Source organism: Dendrobates tinctorius, unplaced genomic scaffold (genome assembly GCF_039654945.1).
Source record: "Dendrobates tinctorius isolate UK_male_01 unplaced genomic scaffold, ASM3965494v1 ptg000085l, whole genome shotgun sequence".
Taxonomy (NCBI): domain Eukaryota; kingdom Metazoa; phylum Chordata; class Amphibia; order Anura; family Dendrobatidae; genus Dendrobates; species Dendrobates tinctorius.
Genome location: NW_027361753.1, coordinates 8,412,245 through 8,435,464, shown reverse-complemented (window position 1 = coordinate 8,435,464; position 23,220 = coordinate 8,412,245). Strand labels below are relative to the sequence as shown.

Genomic DNA, 23,220 nt, shown 5'->3' with positions numbered 1-23,220 from the left:
TTGTCCCTGATCAGACTGGTCTCTTTTTGCTCTGTCTTCAGAATATACCAGAGTGCTGATATAGGGAATTGAAGTCTAGCGACTTCAGGGTTTTTGTTATCAGAAAGTGTTGGACATTTTTTGGCAGGGTTTTGTGCGTGATTGCAGACAGCATCTTTCCTTTCCTGTCCTTTCTAGTTAGTGTGGGCCCCATCGTTTGCTCAGCCTATTTTTCTATCTGTGTTTGTGTTTTCATCTTGCCTCACCGACAATACATGTTTGGGGGCTGTCTATTGCTTTGGGGTCTGCTCTCGGGCAGTTTAGATTTCCCCTTTTCTTGCTTTAGGCTTATTTAGTTCTCCGGCTGTGATGAGGCGTCTAGGATCATCGTAGGTACGCTCCACGGCTACTGCTAGTTGTGTGGATAGGATCAGGGGTCTGCAATCCGCTTAGTTACCAACCTCTCTGGTTTTCTGTGGCTTAGCTTGTTTTTGTTTTTCCTCCTCGGTGACTCATTCATAACACAAACCCTTATGGGCCATATTTGGATACTTAAAACCAGATACATACACCTGCTCTCCAGGGTCTCGGTAGCTATTGCACTTGGTGGCGGCAGCTGGTACTAAGGCCATTTTGCCGACATGGATCCATGACCATGCCCCTCCCTTCAAAATATTTCTAGAAAAACTGTCGTGCCTGCTTCAGAAGGACTGGGTCGAGGCCTCTTTGCATAAGGAGGGAAGGGTACAGGCCTTTTTTGAAACTTGGAAAAGCTTTATCTCTATGCTCCCACAACACATCCAGAGTGACATTGAGACTTGTTTTTGACCGACGATCTGGTATCAGGAGCAGCTACTACGGGGGAGATACCTGTACAGTGATGTCCTTGGGAGAACCGCTACTGAGAGACACTGCCAGGTGGTTTGGATGTACTTTGGTGTCGGTGGGTCCGGAGCTTAAGATTGGGCAAATATACTAAGTGTCTAATGGGTAAAAATTGTACCTGTTTCTGAGGTGCTTCCTTCTCTCCTCCTTTCCCCTCTCCCCGATTTTGTGGTTGTTTTGTCTTATTGTCATGTATACCGATGCAATCTCCAATATAGAGATTTTGATATATATGCTTTGAATGATATCTACAATGTTGTATGTATAATAAAATAATAATAAAAACGAAGTTTAAAAAAAATGCATTTAAGTTTGAGGGAGTAATGTGGAAAAGGTCATGGGGTATTAATACTTTTTCAAGGCACTGTATAAAACAAACTTGTAATAAAGTGCAAATTGAAAGAGGATAAAGGTGCCATCAAAAATAGGTAAAAAAAAAACCACATCAAAAACTAGACAAAGAAAAAAAATGAATTGGGGTCTAAGCGTCACACAATATGTCTACACAATGGCTGACAAGTCATGAAATTGGATAGTCCGAGGCAGCAAGGAGTGAGGAGACCAGAGCTGGGAGAACAGATGAGAATCGGTAACATAGGCAAATGATGGGTATATTAATTTTTTACCTTTAGGTCTCTTAAAAGTGCCCCTGTTAGTGTATGCTCACACCGGTCGGGTGTGCAGCAGATTTTCCCTCCGAATTTTCCTACTCAGATCCATTCTGTAGACCGAGAATAATCACAGCACATCTGCACAATGACATCTTTATTATTAAAATCAATGCATTCATGACTGTGTTTTGGCACAGAAATTCAAGTGTCGGCACATTACATCCATCAATTACTTTAAAAAAAAAAAAGAAAAAGTGAAATCATTGCGGTTTTTATTCACAAAATACCGATACGATTCAATATGGAGAAGACTTCTACAATGTAAGAAATCTAGATTCCAGACCGGACGAGAAAATATTTACATCAGCGTCAGAGAATACGGAATTATGGCCTTTCATATAATGAGTGTAATGTACAAGTCGCGTAGAAAACACCGGGGCGGATCTATTCAGAGGAACGGGCAATGTCGGCGGACATTCACAGAGACACCGATGGATTAGTTTATTGTGCTGTGCAATTAAAGCACATCACCCCCTAAAATAAAGTGTTTCTACAGATAAAAGTCATTGAGTGGTTCCGATATGGGACATCCTGCAACATGACGTGATGATAAAGCTCCCACCGTTTTGTGAATGCAGCTCCTACACATACTTATGCCGTTACAGACTACTAGGAACCTCCATGAACCGACAGTGAAGGTGCGCCGTGCTCCCTTCCATTTGTCTATTAGGTCTTGCTAACAAGTATTTGGTAGGAAGGATGACTGCCGGATCAGACTACATATAATTTTTTTGTAGTCTGTTACCATGGAGACACAGATTTCTATTAGTAGAATTTTGAAACTTTTTCAAAGTTACTTAATTTTTAAACATTCCGTTTAAGGTGTACGGCCTCTTTCAGACGTCCTTTTTTTTTCATGTACGAGAAGTGATTTTTATCTGAGTTTCAGCAGAGGGTTATCAGAGTTTCGTCAGATTTCCTAGGATGATGAAAAAAAAAGTTTCTCCACCTTCTTCTATCAGTCAGTGAAAAACAGACAACACTCAGATGGCATCAGAGTGCAGTCCAATTTTTTTTCACAGACCCATAGACTTGCATTGGTGATTTTGATCCGACGCTCGGATCAATATCGGACACATCGTAGTGATTTTCCGAGGACCATTTGGGTCTACAATAAATCGCACGTGTGAACAGCCTCATAAGACTTCAGGGCTAGAACTCGTACGTGAAAAATGGACGTCTAAATGAGCCCATAACTCTCATTTTACAGAAATGTTGACATGTCAAAAATTTTGATCAATTGGGTTTGAGTTCTAAGATTTCCACCACTCGCTAAAATAAAAGAGTAGAGTGCAGTGTCCATTCTATTCTGATCGGCGTTGATCATCTCGGCTTCAGAGAGCGGAGTGAGTGGTGTATGGATACAATGAAAGTTCAAAGTGATGGGGTCTCAGCACCTGGACCCCCAGTGCTCAAAGCTTCGGACACTATACGACATATAAGGATTTCTAATGAGTGGATGACTCAAGGACTTTTTTTTTTTCAAACTTTAGGTGGAAATGTGCTTTATATCTAAATTTCGCTGTGTGCTTAAAGTGAACCCTGTAAAAGAGGTCTATAGGAAACGAAAGAGTAACACGTGCACCCGAATATACAGAAGGGTTGGGCAAAAAGAAAGAGCCTGTAAGTGGCAAACCGTGCCAAAATTTTCAATGAAACCAAATTTGAAAAATTATATTTAGCCTAAAATACATATATTCGAGTTAAAAAAAAAATTGTTTTCAGAGGTGGACAACCAAAATGGACATGGACGCTATAGGATGGACCCTTAATGCTAATTAGCTTTGATCAATTTGGAGAAAGTTGTAAAAAGAAAAAATAAATATATATTATTTTCGATTTAATTTTACTCCAAATTCAGATATATGACTGTGATCAGTTTATCTATCAAACATATCAGACGGCAGATTAGACAATACTACCAGAAAATCTCACGACCGACAAATGATCAAGTTTTAAAGGATGTGCGGTATAAACCTATCCTAACAGTCTGCCAGGTGCCATGTGTGTACGGTACGTGCAGATGGAGCGGCATTTATGGTAGTAAATTCACGGACACTGGAATTATGCATTTTTTTATTATAGCTTTTTTTATTGCAGTTTTCTAATTGACCTTGAGTTACCATTTATGACCATTTTCAAAGGCATCGCTTGCTGTCAGTGAAAGTAAAGTCCAGAAATTAAAAAAATAAAGTACCGTTTCCTTACTTACTGTCCACCGTTTCCCTTTCCGCCAAGGACAATTTTTACATTACACTTTTTTTAACTCCAAGAGTCATAACTTTTTTTGTTTTTTTTTTTGCTTCTGTATTTTACCATATAACGTGGAAAAAAAAAATTCCAAACAAGGTGAAACGGTTAAAGAAAAAAATACATCTCCGCCAATTTATTTTTTTGCGGCGTGCAGTAAAAAAATGACTTGGCAATATAATTCTCCAGGCCTGTACTATCACTACAATGCCAAACTTTTATAGTCTTTATATATATATATATATATATATATATATATAGGTTAGTAGATAACAAATTTTTTTTACAATGTTGTAAAAAACTTTGGGGGTTTCGTCACCTTTTTCTGAGACCTGAAACGTCACCATTTTTTATTGATGGATCTGTGCGCAGGTTTTTTTTTCTTCGGCATTTTGAGATGTAATTTTCGTTGGTGTCACTTCTGGGTACGTACAATGTTTAGATCGTTTTCTTTTATTGCATTTGTGAGGGGAGATGCGTTAACTGAAAAACAGCAATTTTTGAATTTTATTTTCATTTTCTTCTTTGCGGTTTACGCATTAAATAATGATAGGTTTTGATAGATGTGGCGAGTTTTTTTTCTAAATCTCTTGCATTTTTTTTTTGGGATATTCCTAAAGTGCTGCGGATATATCAGTGCTATAAAAATAAAATTATTATTAATAAAGGGGGTGATTGAATCTTATTATTACACCTACTACATATTGGGATAGGATCTTGCAGATGGGAATATCCCTTTAAATGCCTGGCGGAAATTGCGGATATATGGATGTATAGCAGATTTATAAGGGGTTGTAAATATGATCATAGTTGCCATGTTTTTCTAACACTGAACAGCCCCTTTAAATTTAGGTCCCGATAACTGTTACCAAACATGTCTCACTGATACAGATGAAGAGCACTTTTTTTGTAGCGAGCCTTGCAGCTGTATCAGAAGGACTAGACCGGACCAGTCATAAACAGAATGATTCCCATTCTCTGACCGCAGGCCGAGACCTTGAAAATGGTGAGAAAATAGAACACAAAATATATTTAAAAGTTGCAAAACTTTTTGTTTTAAAACAACTAAACTTGGTTTACGTAACAAAACAACACCTTTAAGCTGCTGCAATAAAGAAGACTCCATCTGTAACCACAAAGAAGACCCCATCTGTAACCATGAAGACCCCATCTGTAACCAAGAAGAAGACTCCATCTGTAACCATAAAGAAGACCCCATCTGTAACCATGAAGACCCCATCTGTAACCATGAAAAAGACCCCATCTGTAACCATGAAGACCCCATCTGTAACCATGAAGACTCCATCTGTAACTATGAAGAAGACCCATATATAACCATGAAGAAGACTCCATCTGTAACCATAAAGACCCCATCTGTAACCATGAAAAAGACCCCATCTGTAACCATGAAGACTCCATCTGTAACCATGAAGAAGACCCCGTCTGTAACCATGAAGAAGACTCCATCTGTAACCATGAAGAAGACCCCATCTGTAACCATGAAGACTCCATCTGTAACCATGAAGAAGACCCATATGTAACCATGAAGAAGACCCCATCCGTAACCATGAAGAAGACCCCATCTGTAACCATGAAGACTCCATCTGTAACCATGAAGAAGACCCCATTTGTAACCATGAAGACTCCATCTGTAACCATGAAGAAGACTCATATGTAACCATGAAGAAGACCCCATCTGTAACCATGAAAAAGACCCCATCTGTAACCATGAAGAAGACCCCATCTGTAACCGTGAAGACTCCATCTGTAACCATGAAGAAGACCCCATTTGTAACCATGAAGACTGCATCTGTAACCATGAAGAAGACCCACATGTAACCATGAAGAAGATTCCATCTATAACCATAAAGAAGACCCCATCTGTAACCATGAAGAAGACCCCATCCGTAACCATGAAGAAGACCCATATGTAACAATGAAGAAGACCCCATCTGTAACCATGAAAAAGACCTCATCTGTAACCATGAAGAAGACCCCATCTGTAACCGTGAAGACTCCATCTGTAACCATGAAGAAGACCCCATTTGTAACCATGAAGACTCCATCTGTAACCATGAAGAAGACCCACAGGTAACCATGAAGAAGATTCCATCTATAACCATAAAGAAGACCCCATCTGTAACCATGAAGAAGACCCCATCCGTAACCATGAAGAAGACCCCATCTGTAACCATGAAGAAGACCCATATGTAACAATGAAGAAGACCCCATCTGTAACCATGAAGAAGACCCCATCAGTAACCATGAAGACCCCATCTGTAACCATGAAGAAGACCCCATCTGTAACCATGAAGAAGACCCCATCTGTAACCATGAAGACCCATATGAAACCATGAAGAAGACTCCATCTGTAACCATAAAGAAGACCCCATCTGTAACCATGAAGAAGACACCATCTGTAACCATGAAGAAGACCCCATCTGTAACCATGAAGAAGACTCATATGTAACCATGAAGAAGACCCCATCTGTAACCATGAAAAAGACCCCATCTGTAACCATGAAGAAGACCCCATCTGTAACCGTGAAGACTCCATCTGTAACCATGAAGAAGACCCCATTTGTAACCATGAAGACTCCATCTGTAACCATGAAGAAGACCCACATGTAACCATGAAGAAGATTCCATCTATAACCATAAAGAAGACCCCATCTGTAACCATGAAGAAGACCCCATCCGTAACCATGAAGAAGTCCCCATCTGTAACCATGAAGAAGACCCATATGTAACAATGAAGAAGACCCCATCTGTAACCATGAAGAAGACCCATATGTAACAATGAAGAAGACCCCATCTATAACCATGAAGAAGACCCCATCTGTAACCATGAAGACTCCATCTGTAACCATGAAGACTCCATCTGTAACCATGAAGAAGACCCCATCTGTAACCATGAAGACTCCATCTGTAACCATGAAGAAGACCCATATGTAACCATGAAGAAGACCCCATCCATAACCATGAAGAAGACCCCATCTGTAACCATGAAGACTCCATCTGTAAACATGAAGAAGACCCCATTTGTAACCATGAAGACTCCATCTGTAACCATGAAGAAGACTCATATGTAACCATGAAGAAGACCCCATCTGTAACCGTGAAGACTCCATCTGTAACCATGAAGAAGACCCCATTTGTAACCATGAAGACTGCATCTGTAACCATGAAGAAGACCCACATGTAACCATGAAGAAGATTCCATCTATAACCATAAAGAAGACCCCATCTGTAACCATGAAGAAGACCCCATCCGTAACCATGAAGAAGACCCCATCTGTAACCATGAAGAAGACCCATATGTAACAATGAAGAAGACCCCATCTGTAACCATGAAAAAGACCCCATCTGTAACCATGAAGAAGACCCCATCTGTAACCGTGAAGACTCCATCTGTAACCATGAAGAAGACCCCATTTGTAACCATGAAGACTCCATCTGTAACCATGAAGAAGACCCACATGTAACCATGAAGAAGATTCCATCTATAACCATAAAGAAGACCCCATCTGTAACCATGAAGAAGACCCCATCCGTAACCATGAAGAAGACCCCATCTGTAATCATGAAGAAGACCCCATCTGTAACCGTGAAGACTCCATCTGTAACCATGAAGAAGACCCCATTTGTAACCATGAAGACTCCATCTGTAACCATGAAGAAGACCCACATGTAACCATGAAGAAGATTCCATCTATAACCATAAAGAAGACCCCATCTGTAACCATGAAGAAGACCCCATCCGTAACCATGAAGAAGACCTCATCTGTAACCATGAAGAAGACCCATATGTAACAATGAAGAAGACCCCATCTGTAACCATGAAGAAGACCCCATCTGTAACCATGAAGACCCCATCTGTAACCATGAAGAAGACCCCATCTGTAACCATGAAGACCCATATGTAACCATGAAGAAGACTCCATCTGTATCCATAAAGAAGACCCCATCTGTAACCATGAAGAAGACACCATCTGTAACCATGAAGAAGACCCCATCTGTAACCATGAAGAAGACTCATATGTAACCATGAAGAAGACCCCATCTGTAACCATGAAAAAGACCCCATCTGTAACCATGAAGAAGACCCCATCTGTAACCATGAAGACTCCATCTGTAACCATGAAGAAGACCCCATTTGTAACCATGAAGACTCCATCTGTAACCATGAAGAAGACCCACATGTAACCATGAAGAAGATTCCATCTATAACCATAAAGACCCCATCTGTAACCATGAAGAAGACCCCATCCGTAACCATGAAGAAGTCCCCATCTGTAACCATGAAGAAGATCCATATGTAACAATGAAGAAGACCCCATCTGTAACCATGAAGAAGACCCATATGTAACAATGAAGAAGACCCCATCTATAACCATGAAGAAGACCCCATCTGTAACCATGAAGACTCCATCTGTAACCATGAAGAAGACCCATATGTAACCATGAAGAAGACCCCATCCGTAACCATGAAGAAGACCCCATCTGTAACCATGAAGACTCCATCTGTAACCATGAAGAAGACCCCATTTGTAACCATGAAGACTCCATCTGTAACCATGAAGAAGACTCATATGTAACCATGAAGAAGACCCCATCTGTAACCATGAAAAAGACCCCATCTGTAACCATGAAGAAGACCCCATCTGTAACCGTGAAGACTCCATCTGTAACCATGAAGAAGACCCCATTTGTAACCATGAAGACTGCATCTGTAACCATGAAGAAGACCCACATGTAACCATGAAGAAGATTCCATCTATAACCATAAAGAAGACCCCATCTTTAACCATGAAGAAGACCCCATCCGTAACCATGAAGAAGACCCCATCTGTAACCATGAAGAAGACCCATATGTAACAATGAAGAAGACCCCATCTGTAGCCATGAAAAAGACCCCATCTGTAACCATGAAGAAGACCCCATCTGTAACCATGAAGACTCCATCTGTAACCATGAAGAAGACCCGATTTGTAACCATGAAGACTCCATCTGTAACCATGAAGAAGACCCACATGTAACCATGAAGAAGATTCCATTTATAACCATAACGAAGACCCCATCTGTAACCATGAAGAAGACCCCATCCGTAACCATGAAGAAGACCCCATCTGTAACCATGAAGAAGACCCATATGTAACAATGAAGACGACCCCATCTGTAACCATGAAGAAGACCCCATCTGTAACCATGAAGACCCCATCTGTAACCATGAAGACCCCATCTGTAACCATGAAGAAGACCCCATCTGTAACCATGAAGACCTCATCTGTAACCATGAAGACCCATATGTAACCATGAAGAAGACTCCATCTGTAACCATAAAGAAGACCCCATCTGTAACCATGAAGAAGACACCATCTGTAACCATGAAGAAGACCCCATCTGTAACCATAAAGAAGACCCCATCTGTAATCATGAAGAAGACACCATCTGTAACCATGAAGAAGACCCCTTCTGTAACCATGAAGAAAACCCCATCTGTAACCATGAAGACCCCATATGTAACCATGAAGAAGACCCCATCTGTAACCATGAAGACCCCATGAACACAAGAATCATAACATGTGTAAGACAAATGTATGAAAACTATTAGTGTTGCCCACAACAACCAGTCACAGCGCAATTTTCATTTTTTAAGAGAGCCTTCAGAAATGAAAGCTGCACTGTGATTGGTTGCTATGAGGGACAAACACAGTTTTCCTTTTATGCTGGATTACAAATCTCCCCCTATATATTTTAGGGCAACAAAAAAATACATAAATTGATTGAAGATTATCTATTCTGCTCTGTAAGGCCCAGCCTGACTGAGATCAATATTGTAGTTAATAAGAATGCCCTCAGGTCCACCTCACACCCATTTGGAACCGTACAGTCGCAGACCATTGCTAAGCAAATCTATGGGGGTTTTGGATTTAGCAGCTCTGTCCAGGCCTTAGTGTACGAGAGGTCCAAACTCTATGGCTTTAATGAGAAGTGGCTAATCTCTATGGTTTCTAAGGATTGGCAGGGACCCTGTCAGTCAGATCAACATCGGTTAGGAAGTCATGGCTTCTACTTGGCGTATACCATCACGAATTATAACGGGAAAACCCCTTTAAAAAAATATAATGCATTGCTGCTTACACCAAAAGCACTGGTTGAGTTACCCAGTGGTAATGGCCATTTCTGTGACTGGTGCCAGTGGCATTACTTGAAGCTAGTGGAAAATCTCCATCATGACCCCGACTATGGCGTGTCATTATTAGTATTGGTCTTCTCATATGGGCCAAAGGGACCGTTTGGGAAACCTCCAGCCTCAAGGGTACTGGGTGTGACTGCAATCCTTGCACCTCTAAATCATGGCCTTTTACATGGTAGAGGGTTTGTTGGGCAGCCTCACCAGAACCCGCCATAATCACAAGTAGAGATGAGCGAACCCGAACTGCAACGTTCAGGGTTCGTACCGGAGTCCTAGTGTCCAGTGCTGAACTCCAAACACAGACTTCTCTTCGAGGGTATAAAGAGCGAGAGATCCACATTGATTTCTATGGAGATCGGGTTAAGGTACAAGTTCTGGTACGCAAACTGTGGACAAAAGTTTGGTCAAACCCGACAAACCAGAACTTCCATGGGTCCGCTCAGTGTCAAACTGAAGAACATTGGGCCCACTTGATTTGATTTTGAGGGCCCACCTTTCTCTCCCACTCAAGAGCCCCATAGCAACTGCACGGTTTGCACTACGAGCTATGAAGAAGAAGCCAGGGCCCATCGGAGGATTCTCCGGTTCCCTGGTGGGCCAGTCCAGCTATGGGTCTGCTCCTCTCTAGTCACAAGTGCCCACTTTATTATTCATAGGCACCAGTATTAATGGTAGAAAGATCCCAAAATTGGGGTAATGCACATACCCCACCGCTATATTCACAGGGCAGTCACATGATAATTACGTCCATTGGGCTACTATAGATGGTTTCTTCATATATCTCTGTCTACAGGATAGCTGATAAATGTATGATACCTGGGGGTCCCCCATTATCATGGAACAAGGGAGAAGTAGTGCCCATGACCACCACTCTATTCATTGTGAATGAGAGTAGTTGTCGTATATATGACTACAGGACTGATAGATCTAATGAACGAAGCGGTAGGTTCTCATGATCACTCATGATTTCAGGCATTTATCAGGCTTAATAAAAAATAAATAAAAAAGTGCCTAAAAAAAACAAGAGAAGCCAATGACCCAAATGTCTTCCGAACAGTGAAAAATTATTCCTAGGGACTATATACATAAAAAAACAAACAAAATAAATGTCAAATATTTTGTGTAGAATTGTGCAGAATAGATGGAATTATTACGTCTACATTCGAGCTCGGGACATTACTGACAAAATGTAATTAATGCTTGGTCGGATTGACGGCGATGATGGAAAGTAGAGATGGTACAAATCGATTTGCAGGACCTGGTGCAGCAACCAGCTCAGTATTCTGTGCCCGCCAGTTGGGAGCCTTGTGGGCCGCCTCTTACCAACTAGCATCCATGGCTCTTCTGATGATTAGCCTGCCTGGCGCGTCATGCCGCAACGACTGATTAGCCAATCAGAAGAGGAACCAGTTTCCAGCACGACCCCCATCTGATGACCACCGGACTGCGTCCTGCAAATCAATTTACACCATCACTATACAGACTCCTGATTGTTAACGTAACATGTGATAATAAATAATAGCAGCAGATGTAGGGATGAAAACACTGGGGGTTTTTTTTTCTTATAAAATACCTTCAGTGTCATCCTCCATTAAGTGAAAACGAACAATTCCTCTGTTGCTAAAATAGTACAAATATTAAAGTTCAGATTACCGTAGATTACCATTGACTCTGGATCCGAAAAATATAAAATATAGTAACTTCATTCATTTTTGTTTTATGTGATAGATTTCAATTTGGAAACCATCAGCAAGCTGCTGTTGATTGATCTGTTCATCTTTTGTGCTGCTATTTGATACTTTGAGGGCACACTAATATCCTGCTATAAATGGCTTCAGACCTATCTGCTTCCCTGCAAGTACACAGCCCCCAACATTCCCAATCTTTCATATCCGACATCTTCCTATAGTAAACTGTCAGCAAGCATGCATGCATATTAGTTTGTTGGCCAATCTAGTTACATTCAACATTTCTGGGGGCGTTTATGTTTTGCCCCCAACCATACCCCATGTCCCTCCCAAGAACTTCCAACCCCAATTTGGAACACCCATACTTGGGGGGGTTTACATAAAAAACAACTTTTGGCCCCTCCTGAGAATGCCCCAGGCCCATCCCAGAGCATCAACTTTTGGGCTGAGATTTACTTAAACTCTGCCCCTTTTTGTCCCATGAGTACTAAGAAATCTGGGACATCTGGCGACTATGCCAGGATGTATGACGTTTACACCCCACTCTTCCTCTGACCCACCTTGTAAGACCGTTATCAACTGCATTTTACCTACTTGTTTACGGTCTCCATCCAATTAGCGAAACTTCCAAATTGGTACAAGCCATCCATAGCTGGACAACATTATTCACTAAATGACTAAGGTCCTAAATAGAGACACATACTGTAACAAGATCAATAGATCTGCCAATGCAGCTTGCTGATGGTTTCCTGGTAGCAAAATGATCACTTTTACTACTCTGCAAACTGTAGAAACATATTGAAAAATAAAATGTAAATAGCAAAGATATAGACCAATATGGGGCCAATGCGGGTCAGAGGAAGAGCTTCACTCCCAAAATTAAACCATATGATTATTACAGGCGCGTCAAACTCAAGGGGCAACTGGAGCTTTATAAAAAAAAAATCCTCATACTCCTGGTACCCAAAAATGCTCCAAACAGCCGCGAGACATGCAGCCGCAGGGACTCGAACATACTACTCAAGCACGCCGAAGTCACTCGGTTAGCCCCCGAGCATGCTCAGATGACACCTTATCCCAGCACGGTCGCTCATCACTAACTGCAACACAAAGTATATTGGAAAGTTGTAGAACTTTTTAAAATTCAGCCATATTTAGAAAAAAAAGGAACACCCCTTTAAATCCTTACGATGACACGCCTTGGTTATGGTCCTAATTTGGGAGTAAGACAGAACTGTTGTAATGGAAAGGACCTTCACATTAGAGCAAGATCCAATGTCTTACAGCCCCTCGAAAACCTCTGTAAGTTTGACCCGCCTGGTTTCCTGGAATTTACATTCTACGTCATCACGAAGAAGATTTTTTTCGTTACATTTTTGTTGGTTTCCGGTGTCTACTCAATCACATTTGGGCACTTTTTTTTTTTTTTTTTTTAGAACAATTGGCACTTGTTGTTTCCTGCTTTGTCTTTAGGCACAATGTGACAGCGTCAGCTTGGTCAGTCCTTCTCTGTGCATTTTGTACAGTAGTTTGAACTCTGCAGGAAGCTGGTGCGATTCCTGCCATTTTGTAGTGAATTTTGTCCCTTTTTTGTCATAGTAATGATACGGAAGATCCTTCCCTGTATTGGGATCCCAACCGAACGGCCAGAACCCATACAAGTGTATCTCGTCACAGATGGAAGAGGCCAGCGTGTACATGAGAATGCCGGTGCTCAACCTCTTGGGAGATAAGTGTTTGTTTTTCCAATATCTGTAAAAAAAAACAGAAAAATGAAATAAAAAATAAATAAATATATATATATATATATATATATGTAAATGAACATAAGCTTTATTTTATATCACAATCATTATTTAATAAAAAAATGGAATCTTGCAATTTTCACATCAGCCATTGGGGCATTTTTAGACTCATACTACTTGTCTCTTAAGGGAGAGTTTTCAGCAGTTTTCTTATCAACAGAGGAAGGATTACAATGATAGGTAACAGCTCTACACATAGCTGACAAGACAGGATACACCAATCACAACAGCTCCCCTACTCCCCCTCCCTTCACAATGTCTTTTGCACACGCTGATTAGAAGCTTTTCAATACAATGTACATGTGTTGTTTCCTGAAACAATAGTAATTTTGAGTCTAAAAAAGCCACAGTGGCCAGAGTGAAAAGCACAAGGTTTCTAATTTTTATTTTTAACAAAGCTTGTGAAACAGAAAAAAAACTGCCAACATTTTTTTTTTAAATAAATACATTTAACAGAAAAACATGATTTAAACAAAAAGTCATTATCATCACATGTAAGATTACATTGACAGGTAACACCTCAATACACAGTGGATAAAAAAAGGATTCATCAGTCACAATAGGCTCCCACTGCCATTCCCCCTTAGGTTCCCCCTTCTGTTGACCTTTGCACATGCTCAATAGATGCTTCAATACAAAATATAGGGTCAAAGTCTGTTTGTTGCTGCTAATGTACATGTGTTGTTTCCTGAAACCATATGAAGTCAGAGTCTAAAAAAAAACTCCAGTGACTGGTGTGATTTATTAGACTCATACTCATCAAAAATAATAGAATTGCATGATTTCTATTTTTTTATTTTTAAGTAAATATTTAAGATTTTCTTTTTAATATATTAAACTCAAAAAACTATTTTAAATAATAGGTGAATTTCCAATGACAGCTTCCTTTTAAATTTACATTTTCTGCAGGCCATAATCTAGTTTTTATTATGTAGTTATCACTGTTTGTTCCCCAGCTTTCCTATTCCACATTACTGGTCTGGCTGGTGAGACCCCTCGCAATGGTCGATATCACATTTCACAGGCAGTGTCACCCACCGTTTGCCAATCTCCGTTAGGGGCTCTTCCAACTGTGGCAACGAAGACTCAATAAAGGTCGGGCAATGAAATTAAGATCCGCGATGTGAGAAGACTATAAAACCCTAATGGATGGATGCTCGTAATAAAAGCTGGCAAATCAGATTTGGTCGGGTTACGGATCTTGATGAAATGCCAAATCATATTTAAAGTCTGCAGCAAGAATCTGACAATGGGAAAAACCGAGGATGAGGAAATAATGTGAGATTATTAATGTGTCACATAGAGGTTTGTCAGCCTTTATTGCGGGGTACAAAATCTCCCGCAGCCAATAACAGCTTGCAATCAGGAGGAAACACGCTACGTCTGGATGGGGATTTGTTCTTTATTAAATATAAACCCACAGTACACAGTAAAATGATGGTTTAAAGGGGATGTATTATCAGAAATAATATATTGTTTAAATCAGGTTTGTATGGTAAATATATTTTTAAAATAATATTTGACGACTTTTTTTATTTTTTATACTACTATGTGTATTATATGAAAAGCCCTCACAATTATTATACTTACTACTAGGTCTAATATTAGACTTCTACTTCCTATTGTTCATATTAGCAGCAATAGACTGACTCAGACAATATTTGTTGGTATAGAAGTATACCTCCCAACCAGCCCGGATAAGTGGGGCAGTCGCGAATTGGGGGAAATGTCTGCTCTTCAAGGAGGACAAAGCTCTGCAATGTCTGAGAACAAAGCTGTGTCCCAAACTCTGCAATGTCTGAGGACAAAGCTGTGACCCAAGCACTGCAATGTCTGAGGACAAAGCTGTGTCCCAAGCTCTGCAATGTCTGAGGACAAAGCTGTGTCCCAAGCTCTGCAATGTCTAAGGACAACGCTGTGTCCCAAGCTCTGCAATGTCTGAGGACAAAGCTGTGTCCCAAGCTCTGCAATGTCTGAGGACAAAGCTGTGACCCAAGCTCTGCAATGGCTGAGGACAAAGCTGTGTCCCAAACTCTGCAATGTCTGAGGACAAAGCTGTGTCCCAAGCTCTGCAATGTCTGAGGACAAAGCTGTGTCCCAAGCTCTGCAATGTCTGAGGACAAAGCTGTGTCCCAAACTCTGCAATGTCTGAGGACAAAGCTGTGTCCCAAGCTCTGCAATGTCTGAGGACAAAGCTGTGTCCCAAGCTCTGCAATGTCTGAGGACAAAGCTGTGTCCCAAGCTCTGCAATGTCTGAGGACAAAGCTGTGTCCCAAGCTCTGCAATGTCTTCACCATGCAGGCTCCATGATCGTGCAGTTCCTCCTCCAGCACAGGACCTTGGAGAAAGGGCCAGAAACATTCTGTGTCCTGTACATTCTTTGATTAACATCTTTAACCTTAATGTCTAAATATTGGACACATCACCAATTTTCTAAATAAATATATTTCTAAATGTGCTATCAACATGAAATTCTCACCACATGTTGGCAATAACCCATCCAATCCAAACAGGGAAAAAAAAAATCAAACCATAGCTGTTCATAAATTGAGTTATGTATAGTATTGAGAAATGACACAGGGAAAAAGTGTTGAACAAATTAAGAAAGAGATGCTAAAATCCATGGAAAATCATGACACCAGCTGAAATCTATCAGTAAAAAGAAAGCAATCCTGGCACTTAGTGAAAAAATAATATAATTTGGTTCAACTGATAGCTCATAAAAAGGTGTCTCATTGCCAAGGTGCCACACAAGAAACATGTCATGATGGGTAAAACCAGTGAGCTGTCTCAAGACCTTTACAACCTTATTGTTGCAAAATGTACTGATGGGATTGGTTACAAAAGAATTTGTAAACTAGTGATCACTGTTGGGGCCATAATCTGGAAGTGGAAAGAACACCATTTAACCATAAACCAGTCACAACCAGGTGCTCTCCCCAAGATTTCAGACAGAAGAGTGAAAAGAATTATCAGAAGAGTTGTCCAAGAGCCAAGGACCACCTGTGGAGAGCTACAGAAAGACCTGATATCAGCAGGTATAATTGTGCCAAAGAAAACTATGAGTACTGCACTCAGTCTCAAGGACCTATATGCACGCTCACCAGGCAAGACTGCTGAACAAAAAGCATGTTCAAGTGCGTTTAAAGTTTGCTCAACAACATTTAGACAAGCCTGTGAAATACTGGGAGAATATAGTCGGGTCAGATGAGACCAAGATTGAACTGTCTGGAAGGTAAAATACACACCACGTTTGGAGGCCAAAATGCACTGCTTATCACCCCAGCGGGTGCAGGGACCCATGCCATCGGTCCCTACACCCAGATCACTGTGATCGGTCCGTCCATCTGATTGACCGATCACAGCATGACCGCGCAGGAGTTGCTGAAATATCAGCATCTCCTGCCCGATCAGTGCAGGAGCTTAGCGCTGCCGGTGGTTGAGCATCTGCACTAACAGTCAGTGCCGCCCCTGGCTGATAACCCCCTAATTGCTGCGATCGAGCGCGATTGCAGCGTTCAGGGGGGAGGCAGAGGGACGGGAGCTAGTGCACTGCAATGTATTATACCTGCAATCAAAGTGTAAAAATTGAAAGTCCCATAAAGGTACTAGGTAAAAAAGGAAAAAAAAATGTAAAAAATATTAAATAATAATAAAAAAATCCACTAATGAATTCACATTTTTATGTGAATAAAATAAACAAAAAAAGTACACATGTTTGGAACCGCCACGTCCGTAAAAATCCCATCTATAAAAATCTCACACCAGTTAACCCCTTCAGTGAACGCCGTAAAAAAAACACAAAAAAGTAGCAAATTATACTTTTTCCAAGCAGTATCATCATACCGCTTGGAAAAAGTGGAATAAAGCGCGATAAAAAAATGGTAATAAAAATAGTATCACTGAAAGTGCCATCTTGTCCTGCAAAAACAAGCCCTTCCATGACTCTGTCGGCCGAAATATGGAAAAATTATAGCTCTCAAAATACGGCGATGCAAAAACTTCTTACAAAAAAAAGCGTCTTTTAGTGTGACAGCTGCCAAACATAAAAACCCGCTATAATTGAGAAATCAAACCCCCTTTATCACCCCCTTAGTTAGGGAAAAATGATAAGATAAAAAAATGTATTTATTTCCATTTTCCCATTAGGGTTAGGATTGGGGTTAGGGTTAAGGATAGGGTTAGGGTTGGGGCTAAAGTTAGGGTTAGGGTTGGGGCTAAAGTTAGTGTTAGGACTAGGGTTGGGATTAGGGTTAGGGTTGGAATTAGCGTTAGAGGTGTGTTAGGGTTAGGTTTGTGGTTAGGGTTATGATTAGGGTTGAGGGTGTGTTGGGGTTAGGGTTGGAGTAAGAATTGGGGGGTTTCCACTGTTTAGGGACATCAGGGGCTTTCCAAACGCGACATGGCGTCTGATCTCAATTCCAGACAATTTTGCACTGAAAAGTCAAACGGTGCTCCTTCCCTTCCGAGCTCTGCCATGCGCCTAAACAGTGGTTCCCCCCCACATATGGAGTATCAGCATACACAGGACAAATTGCACAACTTTTGGAGCCTATATTACTGGGAGAGACACACAGCTCCCATTCAGCCTATATTACTGGGAGAGACACACAGACCTCACATCCAGCCTATATTACTGGGAGAGACACACAGACCTCACATCCAGCCTGTATTACTGGGAGAGACACACAAACCTCACATCCAGCCTTTACTAATTGGAGAGACACACAGACCTCACATCCAGCCTATATTACACTGAGAGAAACACAGACCTCACATCCAGCCTGTATTACTGGGAGAGACACACAGACCTCACATCCAGCCTTTACTAATTGGAGAGACACACAGACCTCACATCCAGCCTATATTACTGGGAGAGACACACAGCTCCCATTCAGCCTATATTACTGGGAGAGACACACAGACCTCACATCCAGCCTATATTACTAGGAGAGACAAAGACCTCATATCCAGCCTATATTACTGGGAGAGACACACAGACCTCACATCCAGCCTATATTACTGGGAGAGACACACAGACCTCACATCCAGCCTGTATTACTGGGAGAGACACACAGACCTCACATCCAGCCTTTACTAATTGGAGAGACACACAGACCTCACATCCAGCCTTTACTAATTGGAGAGACACACAGACCTCACATCCAGCCTATATTACTGGGAGAGACACACAGACCTCACATCCAGCCTATATTACTAGGAGAGACAAAGACCTCATATCCAGCCTATATTACTGGGAGAGACACACAGACCTCACATCCAGCCTATATTACTGGGAGAGATACACAGCTCCCATTCAGCCTATATTACTGGGAGAGACACATAGACCTCACATCCAGCCTTTAATACTGGGAGAGACACACAGACCTCACATCCAGCCTTTACTAATGGGAGAGACACACAGACCTCACATCCATCCTATATTACAAGGAGAGACACACAGCTCCCATTCAGCCTATATTAATAGGAGAGAAACAGAGAGCTCCCATTGTTGGGAGAGACTCAGCTAAAAGTAAAAAATCTGCAACTTGGATTAGGCTACAAATTGCATATCAAGAGGTATAAACATTTTTGAAGGAATGAAAATTGCAGACTGAAACTTAATGCGTTTCCATTAACCTGTCACTTGGTTAATGCTGTCCAAAAACGGGCAGCATGAATCAGAGCTTAGCTACATGATTGTAGTCAGGTACATCTTTTTTTGAAACGCTCTGGTGTTTCAGAGAAAATACAGCTTGAAGTGCAGCTCCTGATGATTAACGTCTGTCCCAATGTACACTCGTGAAATAAACGTGTAAATCAACTGCAGAGGTGCGGGAAGAAGCCGGCCGAGCACTGTCCCGGACTAGTCTGGTATTCGTCTATTGTCATTAATAACATACAAGTCTATAAAAGAGAAATAATGTGTTTGCTCTGTTTACATTGTAACTACACATTTTGTGCTTTGTTTTGTTTTTTTTAAATCCCCGGGGTAGCCATATTGGATGCACTTTATTTCTGTAAAGTCTGTATTGACAATACAGCATTTTGTGTGTCTTTATGGCACGTGACATGAATGGGATTCAATTGACAGCAAACTGTTATCAATTATAACAGTCCCCTATTTACAAAAGCCTTCAGCAAAGTACAATAGAGATGTCACTATATCTTCCTGTCACTAATGATAATGAGCTGACTCTGCTCATTCAGCCCCAGTCTAAACAGCAAAGCCAATAACTGAGCTACAGAAAACAGGAAGTGTCAGCCTATTGTCTCCTCTGGTGGGCACTGTTAAAACTGCAATCTTTCAAGTTTTTTTAGGTGAATTTTTTCAAATGCTCTGTACACAGGTAGAAAAAATTTCCTGAGCATCTAGTAGGTTAATTTTAGCTTGACGTACAAAAATATTTTTTAAAAAAAGTTTATACTTTGCGCAAGATCTTTTTTGATTATATGCCTTTTTACAGCTAGTCTGATGTCATGAAAAGGGAAGAAAAAAAAGTTAGAATATAATTTTTTGGGAAACCTACCCAATCACATGCTTGACCATCCCTACACTAAGAACTGGGACCCATCATCCTCTCGATCAGTGAAGGTCCCTGCAGTCGGACTCTCATTAATTACATTTTTATGGCATTTTAAGGACTGGCCATTGATGGGATCACTGGTCCCTATAATAAAGGGCTAGAATTTAGACAGTCTCTTACCTGTTGACATGCTGCATGATATTTCCAGGCCAAGCCAACTGGACTTTAAGCTGTTCCCGATGTTCAACGAAAAAGTCGACCAGTGTTCTGGTGACTGTTGCCGAAGTGTGAAAGAAAAATGCCGGGATCCACAATATGGCCCCATCCAGTTTTTTCAAATGTAAGAAAAAATTGTTCCGATCTTGAATGGTCAATAAGTTATTGTAATATTTTTCCAAGATGCTGGGGTTGAACGTAGTCAGGTTAGTTTTCCTCCCCACGTCTTTCTGAAAAGCCTCAGTCGGAGCAAAGTTGCAACGAAAGACAAAATCGGCGCTGTCTATTTCTGCCCCGCACTGACTTTCCGTGAGGATGCCACTGTTTCCTATCACGGCACAAATGTTATAATGTTTGTTGAGAATGGGCGACACGTCTGGAAGAAGCGATCGGAAGTTATTGCTGATAGAAAACACGTATTTATGACTGGAGTAGTCGTAATGCATCAACTGGCCAGTTCGTACACTATTCTTGGTCAGAGAAAAATTTCTGATGACGTCCACATTCTGCAGAATTTCTCTCCTTAGAACGCAAAAAAGAAAAACCAAAATTAAGAAAAACTAAACATAATTTTTCCCTAAAAGTTCATCAAATATCAGGACTTAAAGGGGTGTCTCAACATAACCCTTGGATTAAAGCTGGAGCGCTGATCGACTGGTCTCGTCTGGTCTCGCAAACCACCAATGATCAATTGTAGTTGTCAATATTTGAGACATTGTTCTCACTGCTTCTATAATATGGCATGGATTGTCAGAGTGGAGTTTGACATTTATCATTTTTCTTATGAATATTCCTAGCAAACTGCCATCACTACAAGGCCATTATGGTGAAAATCGTATATGGAGCCTAGGTAATCAAGACCAGACCCCTAAACTTTTCTAAACTTCAAAAATTAGACCCCCAAACCAGACTCCAAAATTCAGACTTCAATATTCATATCACAAACCCCAGTCCAGATCGAATAATTTAGAGACCCAAGATCAGATCCCACAATTCAGACAACAGGGCCAGAACCTATAATTTAGACTCCAGACCAGACACCATGATTTGGACCCCACCATGTTTTCATGTTACATATGTTGACCACTAAGAGGGAAATGTGGTATGTAATTAGGAATAGGAACTATAGGTGAATGGTTGTCGCATATAGTTAATTCCTCCACTTACCTCTGGCGAGAGAATGCTGTCCGGTTGAACACCCACTTGGCTGGTTTTTCTTGTAGTTCTTGCGTCAAAGAATTTGTTATTGGAACAAATGAAGGGTCCAAAAACTTCATCGCAAACTGGGACCTAGCAGTACAAAACAAAATTATCATTACTTGATGTAAAACACGAAGATTATTGGATTGCCCTAGTCATTCACTCTTGTAGGTTTCCAGAAAACATGGTGGTCTTTCCAACTCTTATCACATGTACAAGAGTATCAAAGTGATCAAGAGGCTCAACTTGAGGCTCTTGGGTCCCACAGTCGAATGTTTAACAGGTCTCCAACTATTTTGTGCCATTTTAGATACCGGTGCCTTCATATGTTACAGGGTCATTGGGGACCCCTCATATCCTGGGCCTAGATGCAACTTCTACCGCTGCACCCTTTGTTGTTTCACCCTTGGATGTGATGCTGGAATCAATAATCTACGCAGATTTTATTATTTAGCATTATATCACTCCCTTACGTACACCTGTAACTGCTGTGAGGCCCACAGTGCCGGAACCCCTTCTCCTTTGACATAAGAAAATAGTGACCATGCAAGGAGGCAGATATAGTTCTGAGGAGTATGTAAGAACCACAGCACCTATGAATTAACTACCTGATTGTTGCGTATGCCTGCTACAGTCTTCATCAACATTGGAATACTAGTTTATATACTAAAAATGCTGCTGGGTTCGAGTCCTGACAATGCCCATCATCAGATCACGTTTACGTGCCATTGGCGGTCCTGACCTATAGTGAAGGGGTCAGTGATGAGGCACCCAATGACTGAAAGAAGAGGACCTGAAGGCAGGCAGCGAGAAGTGAAGTATTTGTTTTATTTTTTTCCTGGCCCTGTTTCAACCTACATAGAAATTCGGATTATAAACAAACCTACTGTACAGTCCCTAAGCAGTGCCTAACTCACTGTACACAGATAAGTAAGAACCGACAGGAAACAGGAGCTACTGAGACCAATGAGACAAATTCAGTGCTGTCATGCAGCCAGGAGGCTAAATTTCCCCTGTAACTGGGGCTATTACATCCGCCTCAGTTACAGTGGAAATCAGTGATAAAAGTATGTATTAACACGTAAAAATCCCCGCTCCCAACCCCTCTGTCCAAAGATGTTTTAATACCTCATCCTGGGGGGTAATAAAAGAAGTGGAAAATAAGACACGTATTTCCTACTTTTCTTTACATTTCATTTTAGCCCATTATAAAAAAAGGAATATAAATGAGAAAACAATTAAGTCACATGTATCGAATATTATTTGAATATCAGAACCAAATTTATTTTTAGAGCTGTTAATGTACGATAAAACCCAAAATTGTGCCCAGTCAGGAATGGTGGAAATTCGCCCGACTCTTGTTTATTTATTGGTGCCCACCAAACCCCCTACGACGTGATCATGAGGGGCCAATGGTTTACAAGGGAAGCCAAGCACTTGCTGAAGGTCACCATCGCTGCCATCTTGGTACACCTCTGAAGTTTAACCACAGGCTGAGGTTCATAGGACATTGTAATATATGCAATCAAACAATCGCAGGATTTAAGTCCCCAATGGGGACTAACAAAGTAAAAAAGTTTTCCAGATTTTTTAAAAAAAATATAAAAGTTGAAATCTCCCTTCTTTTCCAAGTTTTAAAATAAAGGAATAAAATAATAATAATTATAAAAACAACAATAGTGAATATTTTTGGTATCATCACGTCCATAAAATTTGAGTTTATAAAATGGTAAAATTATTTAAAAAATATGTTGAACACCAAAAAACACCCAAAAATGAAATACAAGATTTGCAGTTTTC

At 40.8% G+C, this 23,220-nt stretch overlaps 1 protein-coding gene across 1 annotated transcript in view; it reads right to left on the bottom strand.

Annotated features, from left to right (window-relative positions):
• Window positions 1-1,614: 1,614 nt before the first annotated feature.
• ST8SIA3 (ST8 alpha-N-acetyl-neuraminide alpha-2,8-sialyltransferase 3) overlaps window positions 1,615-23,220 on the bottom strand; it is a 63,444-nt gene continuing 41,838 nt past the window's right edge. Inside the window, exons 2-4 of the mRNA XM_073584836.1 lie at window positions 21,388-21,510; window positions 20,185-20,742; window positions 1,615-13,424 (exon numbers count right to left, since the gene is read on the bottom strand). Coding sequence (XP_073440937.1) covers window positions 13,142-13,424; window positions 20,185-20,742; window positions 21,388-21,510 — 964 coding nt within the window. The 3' untranslated portion in view covers window positions 1,615-13,141. The remainder of the gene's footprint in view (window positions 13,425-20,184; window positions 20,743-21,387; window positions 21,511-23,220) is intronic.